This window comes from Haplochromis burtoni, unplaced genomic scaffold (assembly GCF_018398535.1).
Source record: "Haplochromis burtoni strain Fernald_Lab_line unplaced genomic scaffold, NCSU_Asbu1 Contig_170, whole genome shotgun sequence".
NCBI classification, from domain to species: domain Eukaryota; kingdom Metazoa; phylum Chordata; class Actinopteri; order Cichliformes; family Cichlidae; genus Haplochromis; species Haplochromis burtoni.
Window position 1 is genome coordinate 700,786 of NW_024582531.1, and position 22,153 is coordinate 722,938.

The 22,153-nt window shown below is 40.2% G+C and overlaps 1 protein-coding gene across 1 annotated transcript in view; it reads left to right on the top strand.

Annotated features, from left to right (window-relative positions):
• dntt (deoxynucleotidyltransferase, terminal) overlaps nt 1-12,705 on the top strand; it is a 98,000-nt gene extending 85,295 nt beyond the window's left edge. The window contains exon 11 of the mRNA XM_005933588.2: nt 11,271-12,705. Coding sequence (XP_005933650.1) covers nt 11,271-11,357 — 87 coding nt within the window. The 3' untranslated portion in view covers nt 11,358-12,705. The remainder of the gene's footprint in view (nt 1-11,270) is intronic.
• The last annotated feature ends 9,448 nt before the right edge of the window (nt 12,706-22,153 follow it).

Below are 22,153 nucleotides of genomic sequence, written 5' to 3' on the forward strand. Positions count from 1 at the left end.
CAGTAGATACTGGACAGAAGAAAAGAGCAAAGAAAGAAAATTAAGGCCCAACATATGTCAGACATAGGAGTCAAACCTATCACTCAGGCAGTTGCATGAGCTCAATCTCCCTTCCTAGGACCCTTGAGCAAGATCCCCTTGGCATCACACTATAGTGTCACTTCTCTGATCTCATATAAACATAATTTTTTCTCTAACCTCTCTAAACAGTTTGCTTGTCAATAACTAAGACCTCAGTAGCACAGACTAGTCAGACACCCTTTGCCAATCTGCAGTCACCAGGAAAAAATGTGTATTCCCTGACTGGTTGGAGAGTGGTTGCTGAAGGTTTGCAGATAGCCAAAAATAGGTTAGTGTAACAAAAATGTCTTTGTGATTGTTATGGTCGCTTGCAGAATATTTACCTTCAAAATAAAGGTTTTAGCTTACCATCACCACAAAATCCTTCAAAAGACGTGACTTTTATTTTGAAGGTGAAGGATACTGTTTCCAGTTTGCGTTAGATTTACTTTTTTATTTTATTTTATTTACTTTTATTTATTTCAATATTTTATTTATTTCAATACCGCTCAGTGGTGGTGAGTAATCATAGAGAAGTCAGCATCTTGCATAGAGACTACGAGTGAACGTGGGAATCTCCTTTTATCAGTGCAGCTCCATAAAAGTTTTTATGCCCACATTTAGCTAGCAACTACCAGCAATCTCCAGCAACCACTTGCCAATTGGTCAGGTGCGTCTTTCCGTAGTGATCACTAGTTTCTATGCAGTCTCTATGCTAAGCAAATTCAAAACTGACAAACTGGTTTCCTGGTACGCCTCATTGTGGCTCGAGAAGTGCAAGAAAAGCTGCTGTTTATTTTTAAAAAAATATTGCAAATCACTGAATTGTACTCATGAGCTTAGTGTGACTTTAATTAGAGGTGAAGTATTTTTTAATTTAGATTTAATATGCTAACTGTAGCATAGAAAAACAAAGGATTTTCTATGACTAAGCATGTTCCCTCTGCGGCTAAGAAAATTATTTACATTACCAGATTGTCTTTGAACATTCTCACATTTACTTGTGTTCCTAGTCAGGCTTTTGTTTGTACTGCATTCATAACTTTTGCATATTTTTGGATTTTTTTCTCATTCGTTGCCTTTTGCCAGTACATCTGCGAGCACATTACTGTACATAAGTATTCAGTCATCTTCCGTAATGTTAAAGGCAAATATTTGGAATACTGCTATGACATTTGCTGAAGGAAATCATGCCCACTGAAGTATCTGCAGCATATTAAAATGCCTGCTTGTAAGTAGGAGGATAAATAGACAGGTTTTATAACTCGCTTGTGCTATGTGCCAGCTGAATTCTGGGTGTGAATACTATCTGTACAACTTATACTATAAAATCGTCATGCTTGTTTTTGCTTTAGGTTATTGTCAGTCTCCCTTTTAGCCTTCTTTGCCTCGTCCAACAACAGGGATATTTTGTTTTTTTTTAGCAATTCCTTCAGTTCGTCACCCAGTCTCCATTTCAGCTACCTGTGCATAACTACCAAGAAAATCAAAAAACATCTCCCTCTTCCTAGTTTGGCTGCACTATTGATTTTTCCAGCTGGAATAGGCTCCAGCCCTCCCGCAAATGTGAATTGGATAAGCAGAAGAAAATGGAAGGATGGATTTTGTTTCTGGTGGCAGACAGAATTGTGTAATGAAAGCAAGGCTCACAGAGACCCTGTCTAGAGGCCGATGGTGTTATTATTTCATAGCAATGCAAACAACATTTACTTTATAATGACATGTTAAAACAAAAAAAAAAAAAAGAGTAGAAAAGCTTTCAGTCATCTTAAAACGGGGTCTTAACATTATATCACTTTCATGCATATAGTATGTCGGCACTGTTCATGTGGATTTTTCTGCATACAGGCACTTGAGAATGTTTGAAGCTTGTTTTAAATGGGTTACGCTATCCATAAAATTGGGCAGACGTTAAATGCGCTGACTAATGATTTATCTTGCATTCATGCTGAGCAAGACACAATAGTGCTCAAGTGTAGCATTGTGCAAACATTTGTTAGAAACTGTCATTGCTACTTCCTATAATCAGTGGGAAAATAGGCAAATGGAAATATAATTTTTAAAGTGTCAAACTGCTGCTGCTTTGCAACATTGTCAGTGCACAGAAAAAAAAAATCTTATCCAACACTTCTCTCAGACTCTTTGATGTGTCTTTTCATTGCCTTTGGGCAGCCTAATCAACTAAATAACTTTGATTTGCAAATGTTTACTCCTCCACGGGAGCAGAGAGCCATAACACCAGGGACGTCAAGTGAGAGTCCCATTGTTTCTGATTAGGAATTTATTATTTTCTACCCGTCTGCCTCTCTGCCCAGTGCACGAGCTGATTAGCAAGCCGGGGAAGGATGGGTAATGACGATAACACTAAACTCAATAGCTGTTTTATAGGCAGCGGTGCTTTATGATGCTTGCACTAATTGCTGGTGTGATTAGTGAGGTGTCTGTGCCCTCTTTGGTTGCTCAGGCTGTCCTGTGCACTGAGCTCTTGCAGACCGGAGCACAGGGGAAGTGTGGGTGTGCGGATCGTTGGGGGAGGCAGACACAGGAGCGTAATCGACTTCCCACTTTTTCTGCCCCTGTCAGCCCTTTCCCTTGTGCTGCAATAAAGACAAATTAACTTTGAGGCAATCATAGTTTTTTTTTTCTTGATCTCTTGGCAATACAGTGATCTATTTCTAACTATTTCTAACTGTCAGAGAAAAGACGAAAGTGCAAATAAAAAAAAAAAAGCAGACTGAGAACATTAGTTGATTTCATAATCTTAAATTTATGCGGGGGGAAAAAGCCGTCCTCTTCCTTTCTGCCCTTTGAGTGTGCTTTCTGTGATGGAATCCTTGTACTCTTTATTCAAAGGTTGATGGACTCACACATTAAATTCTTTACTCTGAATGTGCTCATTGTACCATTAGAGCCGTGAAAATACAACATGGTGAAACGGATGCTTTTGAAAGCTTTGTCTGTGTCTGCCATTCAGTCTGACCTCCACACTCGTGTTCTTGATACATGGTCATTGCTCCTGCGGCTGAGCAGACAGTCAGTACTGAAAGTGAGATGACAGCACTGTCAAGTTTTGTTCAGATACATTTCCCCTACTAAAGGGCTTATACAACGTGGGTGAATTTGCATAGATTTCAGGTCGTGTTTGCATACTTGTCTGCATGACCTTTAGCTCAGTTCTCTTCTGTTTTTTTAAAGCTATTTTTCCATCTAATAGAGTAGAGTTAGGTAAGACAATTTCCCACATATTAAATTGTTATTTATGATTTAAGTTCTTAATTGCATGTCCTAATAGCTGACATTGCTAGCTGAACAGCCATCAGTGGCTGACCAAGCACTGGGTGCAACAATCAACACCTGCACTATGAAACATTTTATGTCCGCATCAAATGTTTTTTGTCAAGTGGCTCAACAAGCTGTGAAACACTGACATGATGATGCCTGTAAAGGGTTTGGTTTAAAAGCTGTGGCTTGTTTACACACTGTTTACACATTCAACTATGACATGATAGAACTCCTCTAGATGCAACTTTCTGGCCTTATGGTTATCCAACATCAGCTTTTTTGGGACCTGGTTTTGTATTTTTTGGTGAAGCAAACCACACTTTTATTTTTTAAAGAACCAACTTGCTGCCTCACTCAAATAAGCACAGAAACTAAAACGTGGTAGTGAATTTTCAGTGAGCTCAAATAGGCTGAAGCTGAAAGGAACTGGTAGTTAAGTAGTAAAAGCTTTATTTCTATAAGCAGGTCCAGCTCTTGCAGGATCTACGTTGAACTGCAACATGTATTATTTTAAATTCCATTCAAACTCATTATGGTCTGGCAGCTGGACTGCTTTGACATACAGTTGCTCCGTATGAGACTGAACTCATGTAGTTCCACTTCACTAACTCTTGATTCTTGTGTTAATCAAAAAGCGTTAGGAAAGATGAGCAGCAGGGGCTTCATTCATAAAGGGTTTGATGTAGAGCACTGTGCAAATGTCTTAGGCCACCTTTCATTTCTTTTACTAGAAAAATGGGAAACAAGTGATTTATTGAAATATTCATAAACATACATGAAAACACACTATATCAGGCAAACGCAGAGCTTACACAATTCCAATTAGCTTTATTCTTCAAACAGACTGAGCTCGCTGTGGCAGCTTTCTCGTCATTTCTTTAAGTAGTCTTTAATAATAGTTCTCCAGGCTTCTTCAAGGACATTCAAAGCTCTTCTCTGATTGTTGGCTGCCTTTTGTTGTGTTATCTGTCAACATGATGCCACATTGTCAGTGTTGGGTAAGTTACTTTAAAATAGTAACTTAGTTACATTACTAGTTACTTCTCTCAAAAGTAACTCAGTTACTTCAAGTTACTCGTTACTTTCAAAGTAACTAGTTACTAGGGAAAGTAACTTTGGTTTTACTCAGAATTCTCTTGTTAATGTGTTTCTTCCATAACTTTGCCAGTCTTCTAGCTTGCTTACTTGCCACAAGTGCACTGTGCCACCTACCAATAGAAAGGAAAAGATAATGTGCATATTTCCACGAGAGAAATCCCACGCCTGGACCGTCATTGACTGCTGCCATGATTCTAGCCTACGTCACAGCGTCATGTGCGCCTTTTACATCCAACACAAAAACTGCAGTCGTGGTGCTTTCGATTGTACTCAGAACTCAGAAATTCTGCCTTCTGAATAGGAAGATGTAGGCAACACCAGACTGCAGATGAGCTGCATACAGGGCTGGACTGGGACAGAAAATTGGCCCGGGCATTTTGACTAGAGACCGGCCCACCATTATAGGAAAAATCATAAAGCCTTTGAATGAAAATAAACACTGTTGTGACAGTGATGTACACTGTTTTGATGGTATATATGCATCAATCTATCAATCGTTTGTTGTAAGATTCAGATAATTATTTTTTAAAAGCTAGACATTTTAAATGAGAATAAGAAAGAAAAGTATTTCTTTGTGCCCACCTCTCCCTGTTAATGCCCTACCTGCCCCCCTGGCAACACTTTGCTAGATCCGCCCTGCACAGTTACCAGCTGTCAGCTACCTAAAAAAGGATCCTGGGGTTATTTGTCTCTCAGAAACAGTTCATAACTTCCCTTCAACTCATTCATGTCACCTAAAAGGTAAACCTGTTTCTCCATCACCTGTTCAGCTCTGATGATCCAGTAAGGACATCTCCTGGTTTCATCTTCATGTTTCCCTCTCACCAGATAACCAAACCATCATGACCAGCAGCTTTACAGCTGTGGCTCCAGCAAACATCAGCTGATACTAGAAATTAATATTAAATAAATTCTAACAACAGCTGATCAAGCTTAAACGTGCTGCTGTTGTTTAGCGCGACATCCGCTGGTTTCCTCTTTCTGGCGCAAAGTGAGCGATAAACAAACAAGAGAGCCGATCAGCTGATCATTGATCAGTTTCATGATTGAAGTAGAAACGGGAGAGGGAGGGGGAGAGGATGAGAGAAGAAGAGGCAGCTGTGCAGCGTAAACACAGAATAACTCCAGCTTTGTGTCTTTTTCATTGTAGCTGAATTACGGGACAAACTGTTCCTTTTCACCTCAATAAGAAATGCGTAATATTTTCTCTGAATACCAGACGGGACGGTTGGCAACTCTAATAACTTATGAACAAAATAAAGTTCAACATCATTAACTTCATAGCACCCACCACTTGCTAATGTTACTGAATCTGTGGAAGCTCCGCGATAGCCACCACACGAAGTAACGAGTAACGACCCTATCTAAATCCCAGTAACGAGTAACGCGTTCCTGATTTTGGCATAATAACTAGTTACCGTGCTCGTTACCACAATAATAACGTAGTTACTGTAACGCGTTACTTAATAACGCGTTAGTCCCAACACTGCACATTGTTAGTCTTGACGTCCTCGTCAAGGGAGGCCAATCCATGGCTGACAGTGAGTGTGTGTTTTCTATCCAGGTTTGCGTTTACTCAACTGACGCTGTGTTTGGGATCATTGTGATGCTGAAAAACGAAGCCGTTGCCAGTCAGAAACTTTCCAGATGGTGTTACATGATGAATCAAACCTGATTGTACTTTTTCACATTCAAAAGTCGATATACTGAAATGGAGCCACAAATGAGGACAGAGCCTGTTTTACAGGTGGTGTTTCGGATAATATTTCTACCAGCTATTTTTCTGCAAAGCTAACTGGCCCTCAAGTTAAATTAATATAATAAATAATAATAAAAGAATACGATCTTATTGAAGCTCTTAATATAATTCTAATGGGGAGAATACAAGCTAAGAAAAACTAAAAGGAAATACAAAAGAAAGCTTCATTTACTGTTGCCTGTAATGTAGATACTTTATACTGGATGACTTTGGCTTCACACCAAACAGGAAAATAAGAATAGTCAAAGGTTAAAGTGAGATTTGGCAGGTGTGGGATCCTTAAGAATGGTTGTATAGTACTAGTGTTGTATGAAAGAAATCACTTAGAAATGGGCCACAATAATTTGTATTGTGTGCTTTAATAGATTTTTTTGTGTGTGTACAGGCTGTGATAGGTGAGCTGTACTCCTGCGCTTTGTGTAAAGAAATTCAGCAAGATATAGGCAGATGCTACACGAGCTATTGTGGCTAATTAATCACTGCTAGACGATATAAAGCTAGTATAAAGGTGGAATTCATTGAGTTTATCTAATTATCATCTTAAATTCAAATTGGTGTCTGTAACCGTTGAAACCAAACACTGATCATGATCACACCACAGCTTCTCTACACCAGTCTAAAATAGTCTCTAAACTTCAGCACAGTACTGAAAGGTGACCAGTGTAGCCTGTGTTGTATTTTCATCCAGCTGTAAAATATTCACTTTTCAAACACTTTTCAGACTTCAATTTGTTTTTCAGGATGTTTTACAATATGAAAAAAACGTCTACAACACATCACGTACTGATCCATTACTGTATATGATAAAAAGTAAACTATAAAATGAAATCAGAAATTTTATGCATGCTTTAAACTTCCAGTCTATAAAATGTGACTGAGCAGTCTTTACCTTTAAAAACAAACGATTTTCCTCTTTCTCCATCGCTGAATGAATTTATGTCTCATTCTCTTCTCTCCCTGTGAAATACAACAGCTATGGCTTTAGCTAGCATACACAAACTGCACATAACCCGTTTGTTTGTTTGCTGATATTTGTTGAGCTGTTTGAAAAAGCTTCGTTTATTCCGGATTATTCCGGCCCATTTCAACTCCATCAGCTCCATAGTGCAATAAATAATGTATAAATTAGGTATTCTGTGTCTCTTTCATCTCTGTGTCTTTTATGTCAGTCATGCGTAATAAGCCCTGATAATGGATACACCAATAGGATTGTCTTTTATGTATTATTGTTCCCTCCATTTAGGTTCAATCGATTTGATGTTTTTAAAGTGCACAATAGTCCGGAAAAATGACTTCCATCAAATGTGTTGAATGTAAAGTAACAAGCTTGTTGTAAAAATGTAAAGAGTAGAAAGTACAGATATTTGTCTGAAAATATAGGAAGTAAAACTGAAAAGTTAATATAAATATTCAAGTAAAGTTCAGATACCTGGAGATTCTAACCTAATATTTGTACTTTATTACTCAACACATCTGGTTTTAAGCAAACAAGATGAAGTACACATTTTAGAGCATATGCAAATGCGTTCACTTGATGAGGTAAAGTTATTGGATGTCCCTAACTTTGAATATTTTACTGCTGGTATGTTGTAGCTGTGGAGGTTTTTGATTTTTCAGTGGTGAAACTATTGTGCCAGTTTGGAGTGATATTGAGCTTCCTTCATGATTCTGTTCTTTGGATGCTTGCTGGGTGGGTAGGTGTGAACAGCTATCCAAGTTTTCCCTCTCGTCTCTTTGTCTCAGTGTCTCTCGGTCTCCCTTTCTGTCTTTGATGTGTCAGTTGAGTAAGGCCGGAGTAGGGCAGGCAGCCATATCCATCAGCTCCATCCATCAAGCAGTGGGACGGGTGGCAGAGAGAGGATGACGGGCAGCAGAGAAGGGGCAGATGTTTTGCAGGAACTGATATGCTCTCACATCCATGAGGGATGTCATTACGCGGCCGACAGAGAAACATGTAGCTGATTAGTGCCTTATTAAGTCAAGGACACTGGCTCGCAGTAACATACACCGGTGCCATTTTGGCTTGTGGTGCTGATGGCTTGCCAGTCACTGACAACATGAGTGCCTCAGACAGATAACCTCTCTTTCTAATTAACTGCTTCTCTGTTCTTCAACTCCAAGTTCCTTTTTTGTCTATCAAGCAGCTCTGGAATAAAGCTTGCCATTTCAAGTATTATTTCCTTTTTCTTGCTCAAATGGAAGAACCCAGAGGTGCACGAGGCTTGTGGATTTCTCTCTGAGAACCACACTGTGTTGTGGTAAGTAAATAAAGCAACGTCTCCCTGAGGGCGTGTAAGGATTGTAGGAACTGAGAAAAGTGGACAGTGCAGCTTTAGCCCTGATCCAGCACAGTGGCTAAAATGATAATGTTGAGAATCTCATCTGTGTCTTGTGTTTTCTCCTTTAGTCGGATCTTTCGAGTTGTCCTCTGTTTCCTCTCGACAATAAATCCTGCCATGTGTTGTTAGAAATATGTATTTACTTCAAATCACATTGGCTTTGTTCAGCACTCTCCTTTGTTCTCTTTTCTTCTCCTGCCTCTAAGTTTTTATCAGCTGTATGTTTAATACACTATAGCTTGCCATATCATAAACTGCAGCGATGTGCGTCTGCATTTCATGTGTTTTGAGTGGTTAGAGCAATAAATGGGCTCAGGGTTATGAGAACAGTGAAAAATACAGGCAATGGTGGACTGGTTAATGGGCCTCAGGATGGCTTTACTGAAATGTAATACTGTTTCACCAACAGCACACTTTTATTTGGGAAAGAGAGATAATATTTCTTTGGACAGTGCTGATTAAATGTGTTGTGCAAGTGAAAAAATGAGTGCTACTGAAGAGACTAGCCACGGATATTAATCTAATTTTAGGAAACATGATTATTGAATCTGGACTTGTTTTGCCCATTTTTTTTTTCAATCATCCCCAAGGTACTGCAACATCAAGACCAACAACACAAGGAACTAAAGATGTCAGAGGATAATAGATGCTCCAACCTGACTAAAAAATGACAAATGACTAAAAAAATGACTAAAAAGAGAAAATGTGTCTTTTTTCTTGTGCGCTTGCAGTGAAATCTGCTGATTTTGGTCTGTGTGAAGGGAGGAGGACGGCGATTGAGGGGTCTATAACTTTCGGGGAATGGACATTACTTTTATTCTGTTGAATGCACGAAAAGACAGGTGATGCAAACTTCACCCATCACAGAAACAGCTACATTATTTTATTTTACCGTCAGGCTCAGTTACTGCTGATGAGTTCATAGTCTCAGACATTCATCTGAAGTTAGAGTCAAAAAGATGGATAATTCAGAGTATGGCTCAACATGACAAGCCTCCAGTCTGTGAATGTAAAGTTGGTGCTGTGGTGTCTTAGGTTTTAGTTGCACAGGCTTAGCACCATCTGAAACCACAGGTCATGAGCGAAAAAACTTCCCAAACTGGATACAAATGGTTGCTGGTAGTCACTGTGAAACCAATTGCTAATGTCCCATTTATGCAGGCCTAGACTTGTCAGTGACCCCCGGTAACCACTGGTTGATAGGAAATTAAATCTGCAGCCAGTTGGAGAGTGGTTGCTGGAGATTGCTGGCAGTCACTGGCGTAAAACTGGTTACAATAAAGGTACAGCATCAACAACCTCTGCAATCACTTTGGCCACCTGTAGTTTGCATACAGCACACACATCTTTTCAGCAGAAGGGCACAGCTTCCACTTTTAATTTCTGATTTTCACCCTGTAGTTTCACTACAGCTCAGAGAGTCAAAGGGAACGTATTTGCCATGGTGCACAAAGTTTTTGATGTAGCATGCTCTTTGCCTCTAATTTCACCTGGCAACTGCCACTAACCTCCAGCAATGTCATATGGTTGGGGAATCTGCATATTTCCCCTTTAACTGGAGGTTGGCAGCAGATAGATGTTGAGTATGGTTTTGCTGGAAGTTTCTTCCTCTTGAAAATGAGTTTTTTTCACACTGTTGCCAAGTGCTTGCTCATAGGGAGTCGTCTGATTCTTGGGGTTTTCTCTGTATTATTGTACGGTCTTTTTCTTAAGGTGACTGTTGTTGTGATTTGGTGCTAAATAAATAAAATTGAAGCGACTCCACATATCTTACTTGCAGTCTATGGTTAGCTGAGGATCATAGCCTGCAAACCACTTCTGAATATTTATACTGTAGATCAGTGAAAGGCAAAAACATTGGTATACTTTTTTTTAGTGCATTATTTGACAGTTGGGTAATCACAGTTTTCCAATGTGCACACTGACACTTTAACTTCCAAATAGAGTGGCTAAGGTGATCTATTTAAACTGCTTGTTTCATTTTAAACTTTGCTGAACAAAGAAACCATTCCTGAGAGAAATGATGGCAAAAACTGCAAGTTGAAAAAGTCCACCCAAACGTGTCATTTGCATTATAAATAACGAGCCATTATAAAGGGAGCTGTGCCTTATAGTGTTTTCCCTTCTCTTCACTTCCTACTTGCTGCTCTCAGTTATCTCTGCCTTTGGCTGGCTGTGGGAGCTGACTTGCTCTTGATTTTTCCACCATCTCTCAGCAACGTGTCAGGTCCAGTTTAGCACTTGAGGGCAGAACGTGTCAGAATCACAGCCCCCTCTCTCTCCAGGCTGTCTCGAACCCAAGGTGAGTCAGGCTTTGTCACCACTCCTATAAAGACATAACCCATCACATGGCGCTGGTAGATGGCCAGTAGTTAATAGCCCTGTTGTGATTCGCCAGGGAAAATACTCATCTGCTGAAGAGAGCAATCACTTAGAGCAAGGTTGGGGTTTTATGGGTTTAGAAGGGAGGTGGATGCTCAAATGTAAATCTGCAGAATCACAGCATGTCTGAGCTTTGGCACACACTAGGCGAATAAAATCCTAAATCGAAAGACAGCTTGTGGTGGAGATATGAGTTGAAATACAAGCACAGTTGAGGCTGCGAGCGCAAGGCACGAACATTTTGTGGAATGGCGAAACTTCAAGTTGAGAATCCACGGATCTGCACCGGTGACTTAGAGACAAATTCCTGCACAAGTCACTGACTTTGTGTTTGTGTGTCCTCTCTCTAGAAAGAGTTCCTGGCAGCTACAACTGAAAAGGACATCTTTGCCCATCTGGGTCTCGAGTACATCGAGCCTTGGCAGAGAAATGCGTAGGCCTCCGCTCCTCCTTGGCTGGATGATACCCTGTGCATACATCAGTGTTTATCCCATCTGCTTGCCGTTATGTGGCTCTCCTGTGATTCACTTTCAAACAGCTTTTGATTTCCATACACTTTTGTGTTGTTGTTGTTGCCAATATTGTTGTTGTCTAGATTACATGACGACGTGTGATTCATAATTCTGCTTATTCACTATTGTCTGCCAGCAAATAAACATTCTCCCGTACCATTCACAGGCTCCTGTCTCTAAGTGTTGTAATCATAGGCAGGATAAAAAGACTAATCAGTCAGTATGAATCGCCTGGGGTGCCTGTGAGGTGCAGGAGAAAGGGAGCCTGAAAGAAACAAGGCAGTAAAGGGGGTGACCACTGAGAAAAAGGGAGGGAGAGGAAGAAGACAGGAAACGATGAGAAAAGTGAGGGGGAAGGGAGCTCTTTGTCGAGCAAAATGTTGTAATCACCCTCCTCCTGGCAGGAAAGTGCTCAGTGTGAAGCTGAGCCAGGTCTTTGGGGGATTGAGAGGCGGGTAATGAGCTTCAGATAGAGGAGCGTTCCGCGTCGCCATTTAGCCTCCATTTAAGCCTACGTCCACTGGAGATCATTTAGCTGGCATTCCCCTATCCAAAGACCAGTCGTCTCCTTTCTTTGTTCCCCGATGAATCCACTTCCCCAGATGCTTGGCTGAAATTAGAGGCAATCAGCTATAGTGGGAAATCAGGAAGAATTCAGAAGGAAGGTAAACGAGCTTGCTGAACACACAAATGGAGTTTGGCTGCCAAAGCGATTCTGTCTCCCCAGCATCCATTATCTTATTGCTTTGACTTTGCTTATGTTTTATGTATGGCGGTTGTTTATCAGGATTTGTGTCCTTTTTTCAGGACGGTGATCCTCTAATGAAGAACCTTTATTGATCCCCGCGGGCTGTTTGGGTACGTCTGATTTGCTCCTTTAGTGATGACATGACCTGCCCTGCTGTTCATCCCCCAACCCACTTTCCTCTTGATGCTCAGCCTCCGGTTTATCCCAGGATGCTGCAACAAGAGCAGAGACAGATGAGAGCAAAGCATTCTAGTGAATCACCCTATTTAAAGATTTTTAAGTAGAACAGTCCGGCGCTTTGAGGACTTGACCCAGGCCTCCCCTTCTCCCACCTCTTTCTACTTTCTCCCTCTTGGCCTCTGTCTTTCTCTCCCGCTGAGCTGCTCTTTCAACCTTGCTGACACAAAACAAACTCTAAAGCTTCTGAGCTGCAGCGTTAACCAGATGGAACAGGCTCCCTGATCTCCAGGGTTATCTAATGTTTTCACTTTTAAAACGAAGGCGGATCCCCTCTACCCCAAGCCCCCAAAGAAATCGTCTCTAAATTTCTCTAGAGTAAAATAAAAACCAAGCTGACCTCAATAAATGTACATTTGTTCAGCTCTCTTTTTCCTAATTGTTGTTCAAGTGCAAATTGGATCTTCTGCTACTTTCACATTAAAAATTCACAAGTGTAAAGGGATTAAAAGGCTATAGTTCTCAATTTAACAACAACAACATTGTTGTTGTGCTCTCAGAAGACCTTAAACTGTTTGCAAAGCTGAAAAGCAAAGATTTGAGTACAGCGGGGTAATGCTGCGTGCTCCTATAAGAGTTAATTTCCTGTGGAGCAATACAAGGTCTGATCAAAAGTTTATTAAAAAAATCAAAACCCATACCTGATTTAAATTTAAAAATCAGTTTTTCATTTCTTTGCACACATATGGACGACTTCCAGTGCTTCTGTTATATTTGAAGTGCTCCCTGGAATCACTTGTATGAGTTCACCTGCAACTTTGCAATGGTCCTAATCAAACAGCAGTTGCACAGTAAATGAAAGAGTCAGCAGTCATGTGATAAGAGCAGCATGAGCTAGTTGTTTTTTTTTGACATGAACATTGATTTTGCACAGCAAATTTGTCCCCAGAAATGAGGCTACCTATTTTCTACCTGGAGCAAAGCAGTTCACATATGGCCCGCATTGTGGAGAGCATCGTGTGTACCCTCTTACATTACTTTGACCTATCAAACATAAACAGTTTACCACCCAACCAGAAAGCATGCTTTGGTCCTCTGCGTCTTCTCTTCCTCCAAAATAAATAATCATGTCAACAACTTCCAGTTTCACACCTTCCACTGGGTAAAAAGTAGAAGCTGCTTTGGAAGATGTATGAGGAGACTACTTTGAAAACTAGCTCAACTAAACAGTTTTTGTTTAGTCTGGTTCTGCAGGAAGTTTCTTCCTGTTCAAAGGAGGTTTTTCCTTCCCACTGTTACCAAGTGGTTGCTCAGAGGGGGTCAATTGATTGTTAAGGTTTTCTCTGTATCATTGTAGCATCCTTACCTTGCAATATAAAGCACCTTGAGATGACTGTTGTTGTGATAAATATATAATATTATTATTATATATGAATACAACTGAACTGAACTGAATTGAAACTATGAGTGCCTAAGAATAGACTTATGGCTCAAGTATCAGTCCAGTCAGGTTATACATAATTTAAGTGCATAGTATGAATACACCATCCAGTCATAGGGTGAGAGGCAGGGTACACCCTGGCCAGGTTAACAATCTTTTGTAGGTCTAACACAGACAGACATAACATGACTGTCTATGCTCACCTTCACGCCCACAGCCAACCTAATCCCATGCATTCATTGGACTGCGGGAGGAAGTGAGAGTACCCGGAGAAAACTGAAGAAATACCCCATAGATGCCAGTTGTGTAGCATAAATGTTTCCCACCTGTCATGAGCACTTCACAGGTTGGGGTTTTGTAGTATGGAATTTTACAATGGGGATGTTGTTTATATGATAAATTAGTAACAGTCTGCCCAGCTTGTTTGACAGTGTAAATGATCATTTCATTATCTGAAAAAATCCTGGCATTTATAGCTGAACCGCCACAGAATGAGCACAGCCAGGTGACTGACAGATTTTACTATAAACTCTGATATAAGGCAAATTTCTGACCAGTCCATGAATTGATTAAATATGGACAAGGATATATTAGCCATATTTAGGATGGTTAAAAGATTAGCTGAAGGAAACTATTACACACCACTGCACAAATTAAAAAAATGGAAAAATTCACAAAGTAACACAGGAGTGTTCTGACAGCTTGTATTAACTAGCTATTGTCCAAAGAGACTGATTTTGCAAAGGTCCAACCCTTAAACCTCAGATCTAGCTAATTTGTTTATTCATCACTTTCAGCCAATCACATGTGGCCATTTTCTATGCAAATTGTCGCCTTTGGCTCCTTGCTGTCTGGCAAACACTGCCTTTTTTTGCATGCTTGATGTCTGAGGTCTGACTGAGATGACAGATGTGTGAATAAATGAAAAATTGCTTGCCCGAATTTGCATAAAAGTGCTTGATTTGCTGACAAAAACGTATTTTGCCATCCAATCGGTTTTCATTTCTACCTATGCAATCATTTCCATTCCCCAGTTTTCTCTCGGTGACATTCCAGCTCCAAACACCTTCAATCATCTCCATCTGACACCCATTCTTTTAAGTTGAGCAGATCCATCACGGCACAGGAGCTTTGTATTGACATTTTGATGGTATATGCCAGCCGGGTCTCATTCATTTGCTGCATTGCAGCCCAACTCCTGACTTTAACTAGCATGTGCCCCTTAATACATTCATGGATGGATTACTGAATGGACTCTTCGAAAGAGACAAAGAACTAATTTCAACAGTGCAAAAACTATCAGCAAAGACACAAAATATTAGATGGGCAGGGAAAGTGCAAACAAAAGAAATGCATTGGAGCTATAAATGATCAAAAAGTTAGAAACACAAGCTTGTTTTTAAAGCCCTAATGCCATGGACAGTATGAGTGTAGGCCAAAACCCATTATAAATAAAAACGTCTGCAACTTTGAGTCTGGGTGTCTTCCTCCTAGTGGGCCTCCTTCTTATTCATGTCTCATAAGTCATCCATGGATACATTACAATGTAAATTGACATTGGGTCATTCTACAGCTCTACCAATTTGTCACTGCATATATGATGAGGTTGGCTGTGAGAGCTGATGATATTGCATAGATGGGGAGTGCTCAAAGATTAATGGGTGACTCTTTGAGGAGGACACATGTACCTGGGGGAACATCCATCAGCCATAAAGCTTCCCTGGAGATGGTCTTGAGATAGAATATGAAGTGCCACTCTCATCTCGGTTACATGACAAAAGGTCACGATGTGTAAGTGTGTGCACATCATGTGAATAATCATGTGGACACATTCCTCAGAGGTGAGAGCAAGCATCTGTGGATGAAATGCCAGAAACAAAAAGAAAGAGCTCTTTGATTATCGTCCACAGCGTTAATGCAGCAAAGAACATCAGTTTTCATCACAGTTTGAGCCACTGGCGCAGCTATCCTTTCATGCCAGGCATACAGCAACTGAAAAGGAGAGGACCAAAATAGATCAGGACCAAACACTGATAACGTCTGAGCTGAGCTCCTTGAGCAAACTTTCTCTTGTATTGTATCAGAAGACAGTGATTTATTGGCTGTGCTGTAGGGGCTTGAATGCAAGTGTTAGGGCCAGTCAAAGTCAATGGGGGAAGGTGACAGAATAAGGACACTGTGTATCCTTGCCTCTCAAGGCCTGTCACAACGTCAAATCAGCCGATGCATGGCAGTGGCCGACTCTGAAACATTAAAAAAAAAAAAAGAAAGAGTGAGAAGAGAAGAGCACTGAGACATCTGCATTAAACAGACATTAGAAAGACTTTTAAAGGCCGCCATCATGATAAACATTTCTATTTTAAGCTAATACTGTCTGGCAAGACGACTGGTTCAAACTGGATTTGAATTTCTCCTGAGTTTCTGATGAAAATGAGCAATTTTAATTTGCTTTAGAAAAACAAATGAAATTGGAGACGTGGGTGATCAGCAGAGATGTTTACGCTGGATTCTTGGGGATAATTTCCTCGCAAAGGCATACCCTCCACTGGTGTCACAGTGACTTTCAGCCTCCTTCAGGCTTATAAAATCAAGAGTGATGCACAGAGAGCATGAGAAAAATCATGTGCTCCCTCACAAGAAACTTTAATTCGAGGTGACCCGCTCCCTTCATGATAAATGACCTACATCCTTGATTTCTGGGAGGGTGGACGGATTCGGAGAGTGTGTGTCCTCCTCCACAGGTGGCAGAGGAATGGGAGGAGAAGAGGAGGATGAAGAGGAGGAGATTAGCCATCTGCTGCAACATGTCACTGCACTCCACTCCTTCCTGTGCTTTCTGCTTTGTGGCACACAGGCGTGGGAGAGAATCTCATCTGTTTGTCTTTCTATGCATTTGCACATTTTTATATTTGTGTGCACACATGCACGCAGTTTCCCTTACAGTGAATGAAAGTCCTTCCTAATGGTTGTTTACATCAGCATTTATGAATGCATATATGAGGACATCCACATGTCAGCCTGTGTCTCTTTGCTCTTTGCTTTTGTCTGTGTTGTAAAGATCACTGATGTATAATCTCTGCAAGGGTGCATCTGTCACTAACTAACGGAGAGCAACATTTTGCTACAATGAATTAATAATTCTCATTGTAATTCCAGAAAAATAAACTGTAAGCATCTATGTTGTAGTAAATGTACAAATGGAATAGAATAAGCCTGTAAACTAATGATGGGAAGTTTAAGTTAATTATGGCCTTATTTAAAGATGCTAATACATTATATACTGTGATGGCTGAGAGTTTAGATGCACTGCAACTGAAGAAAACCAGCTAATTGAAAAATTCTGCATAAGCACACAAAACAATGGAAGTAGACAAGCAAAACAAAAGAAAAGCAGAAAAAGAAGAAGCCAAACACAACTGAAGACAATAATGTGCCGGAGGAGCTGTGGAAGTGACAAGCCAACAATAACGGTAAACATGCAGCTACAGTATTATTATATGAATCATATGATTAAAACACACATTACCTTGCATCTTTTTCTCCCTGACAGCACTGATGAATCCACTACTTCCAAAATATGTGGTCCATAACTGTAAGATGACACTGATATGATGGTTATGTGCATGTTTTACATAAAGTCTATAAATATATGCAGTTACCAGTGGTATGCAATACTGTAAATTTCAGGATTGATACCAAATAAATTCAGGGTCAGTGTTGCCAATACCAATAATTTTAACTTATGAATGCAGCGTATGTAGGGGAGACCAGTGTGTCCTGATTTTAGTGATGAAATATTATCGATTTGGAAATTCTAAATACATTTTAATAGCAACGAAATCACTGTGATTTTCACTTTCCACATAATTACACACGTTTAAGCTATTCATCTGTTTCCAGCTATTCACCTGGGCTTTTGTTTGAGAGCTGGAATGTAAATGTGTCTGTCTCTAAAGCACTTTGGGTCAGCTTCTGTTATTTAAATGTTCTATAGGCTATAAATAAAACAGCCGTGACAGTCAACACAAAAAGGTTCAGACATTTTTCACAGAGTATCCTTGAGGTATAGTTTTTAATTTAACCCCTTAGCAGTCCTATTAGTCCCCTAAACCATCCAATGTCCCGTGGGCGGTACGTCCGACTGCTAACAGTTTAACATAATTCAGTGGACTACATACTGAACTTAGAGGATAGAAACAAAGTATCAATCCTATCAGACTAGTATTTTTCTGATACCAATACCAGAGTTGATGCTATCAATATTTGGATTGATCCACCCACCCTTCGCAGTTATGGCCACAGTGATATTTTTATTGGTCAGAGCTCACTTCTTTTCAACAACCCTGAGCTGTGGCTGTATATTGGACTGTTTTCATTTGACTTTCACACCCAGTATATCAGCATTGTTCACAGTGTTAACTTAAGATGACCTGAGACTCACTATATATTGGTCTATAGTGATTGGTTAAGAAAAACTGAAACTCTTCCTTCATGCAAATGAGCTAGAGTATCAGACTGAAGATGGAAATGGAGTGGGAAAAACAAATACTCTTTCTATAATAATGGATTGGATTTATATAGCGCTTTTCAAGGCACCCAAAGTGCTTTACAATACCACTATTCATTCATTCACTCTCACATTCACACACTGGTGGAGGCAGCTACAGTTGTAGCCACAGCTGCCCTGGGGCAGACTGACAGAAGCGAGGCTGCCATATCGGCCATCGGCCCCTCTGGCCAACACCAGTAGGCGGTAGGGTAAGGTGTCTTGCCCAAGGACACAACGACCAGGACAGAGAGCCCAGGGATTGAACCAGCGACCTTCCGGTTACAGATACGCTTCCCAACCCCCTGAGCCACGGTCACCCCTATACTCAATCTGTGGTGTGAAATCACAATTTGCACTGCATATACTGGAATTCTTTTCCTTGCAGCTTTTGCTCCAGTCCTGTCAGACCCATTAAAGGCTATCTGCCAACGTAATTGAAGGGTTTGGAAGGGAAAAAAAAATCATCCACATTTGGTGGGTGGCGGATGTGGAGCTTACAAGATTAAGGTAGTGGGGAAGGTGAGTGTGTGTACGTGTGTGTGTGTGTTGAATTAATGTTGCTGCTGTACTCGTAATCAGTGTTGGTCAAGTTACTTGAAAAAAGTAATCAGTAACTAATTACTGATTACTTCCCCAAAAAAGTAATCCCGTTACTTTACTGATTACTTATTTTCAAAAGTAATTAATTACTTAGTTACTTAGTTACTTTTTAAAAACACGATTTACAACCTGAAGAGGTGATAAAGCGATAGATCTTTCAGCCCAATTCTACTTTTTCTACATAATCCATCATACAAAATGTAATCAAATGGAAAAGTCTCTTTTTTAACTTGTTTTATCTAGTTTTAATCTTTTAACTTTATGCATCAAGCAAAAATTTAATTATATGCAACATTCTCTGACTGAATAAATTAGTTTAACATTTAAACCTATTTTCTGCACATTCCAGCACATAAAATAAAATATTTTTTGTGTTTACACTCACTCTTTCAAATAGATGCAAGTAAAACACAGCAGAAAATAAATAAAGTCAAAGACTCAGCGGTCCTGTTGCTCTATTTTCACCTGTAAAGCAGGACTGCGGTAGGCGGAGGTTTACCCTGGTGCAGGTGTGCCGCGGTCAGTTGAAGAATCCGCGAGTTTCTCTGTGAGTTTCCCATTACGTCGTTGCGCACTCGGTGCTTGCTTGGAAGTTTAGGGGTTTTTTTCGCTGTAAAAAGAAGTTTTCTTCCCACGCACGATGGACGCTAATGTTTTTGTCACTTTTTATGGAATCAAACTCAAAGTAAGGTCAGTACTTCCACGCTTTAAACGCTGCACGCTCATACTCTCTCCCACAATCGATATGTGATCCATTGTTGATCTGCACACAGCTGTTGTCACTAATGGCGCACTCGCTTACCTCACTGTCGTGAGACATTCTCGCAAAAGAATCACGATTTTAGTAACGCAGTGTTCCTACGGGAAAGTAACGGTAATCTAATTACCGTTTTTGCAATAGTAATCCCTTACTTTACTCGTTACTCGAAAAAAAGTAATCAGATTACAGTAACGCGTTACAGCTCATCTCTGCTCGTAATAGTTACAGTAAACTCTCTGGTGTACCCGTACTACTGATGATGCTGCGGGAATGGAAGAATGAAGATTAGAGAGATAGGTGATTTGGGACTGTTCCCGAGTAGTTGTGGATAATCCCAGGTCATTCCACAAAAAGTCTGTAAAACTACTTGTTACAAAACGACCACAGCTGTTGGTAATGATAGCCAGCACTATATCCACCTCATCTTCACCTTATCATTCTTAGAAAGTTAAAATTAGTTCTCATCAGTGCAGCAAGAACACATTTCCAAGATGTTCTAAGATCAAGGATTTTTCTACCTATAATTAAGAAGTACAATTAGTATCTAAGCACCTGCTTCGTCAGGTTTATATAGCACTTTTAAAAAGCTGTCTCTCATGAGACCTCCAATTTACTGAGGTGCAACAATTAATTGCCGCTGTGACCCTATTCAAGCATGACAACTCAGAGAGAAATCAGTGGAAGGCACATTCAGTATTTGTGAAAACTGCATGATACTGTGCGGGCTTAAAATATTTTAAAAACAAACAAACAAAAAAACAATCACATTTTTAATATTCTGGACTGGAAAAATGAGTAAATCAGTAAATTTATTATTGTCTATGTTTTATGTGCAAATGTGCTTGAGTTACTGAAAATGAGTGTGTCTGAGCTTCTTATCACTTTCTTTGTCTTTTTTTTCTCTCTGTTCTTGTGTGTGTCTGTGTGTGTATGTGCACTGCGGTCACTCTGTTCATTTTTCAGCTATTTCTGACCCCTCTCCCTCTGTGCTGAGTCCCAGTCTCTCCCGTTGCTCTTCCCGCTATTCCAGATGGACCTGCTTCCGTATCAGGCTGCTAATGAGGCGGCGCTCTTCATTCTGTGGCTCTTTGAATGGAGGGCCAACCATTTAACCCTGCCCAGCTGCCCTCATGACCCCCATGTATTTTTAGGCTTCACCTCATTTCATGCTGAATAAACACCTATGTCTGGACACCCTCGAGGGCCACGCCACATGCCTTCCTAGTGGACTGAGCTGATGATGCAGGCTGACAAAATCTGGTAAATACTACCTTTAGACTTCTTGGATAAGAACACTTTTCCACAAGGGAAAAAGGTGCAACATCTAGAGTTTTGCTTTCTTCCTTTTCTTGCATTTCTAGCTTGCTAAAGGCAGCACTTTAAAAATGTACCATCACTAAATCATCATTTTAAAAAGAGATCATTGTCAACATGTCTGGCAGCTTCTGCGTAGTCTGCGTACTCCATGGAGGGAGAGTAGGTGTGAAATCTGTTGCATTACAAAACGGCAACAGCTTTGATTTTTCAGTTAATGTTTGTTTGAGTCTCACTGTTATAATCCTATCAGTTTGACCTAATTTAACCTAAAGTTGCATTGATCAGTTTCAACTTTTTCTGTCCTCTGCAAAGGCTAACGTTATCCTCACACACAAAAAGAAGCACTGGTTGGTCTCAATGCTTAAAAGATTAGTACGCTGATTTAATCTTGTGGAGCTGTAACACTGATGTAACACTGTAACACTGCTGATGTTACTTCTTCCTCTTTTACGTACATTAACTCAGTCAGTTTGATCAGACTTTTAGGCGTGTAATGCTAGTAGCGGCTAACATAGCCTCAGGCCTCTTTGCCTTTAGCAGAGATAAGGAGCAGGCTACGATGATCTGGAAAGCCCTCTTCTGTCTAATTCCACACCCTTAGATCTTTTCCATTTTAAAACTTGTCTTCAGACCCTCAAATGCTAAGTGACATTGCTTGAGGATATAGCAGACTTCACGGAACTCCCTCTGGATCCACCAAAGACTTTATACAACTTTTTGCTTTCATAAGAAGTGCAAAACATACTCTGTGCGTAAAATTGGTAGAGTATCCCTTAAAATAAGCTAGATTTAAACATGAGCTGTTATGCTACTGTACTTTCTGTCATATATTACATATATTACTATCACTGTTGCTCATATTAAACAGTTTTAAGGTTTCTGATATTGAGGTTAGAAATGAATAGAATGCCTTTAGTGTCACTATAGAGATTTACAGTTTGGGTTATTGCATGCAAAATTAAGTATTGCACAGTGGTGGTTTATAGTGGGAAGTCCTTGGAATGAGGGGTGGAACTGTGTTACGAGTGCATGTGTGAGTTCAGGCTGGTTATGACTTTTGGGAAGAAACTGTTCTTGAGTCTTTGTGCTGATGCACCTGTAGCTGTTCCCTGAGGGAAGCAGGTTGAAG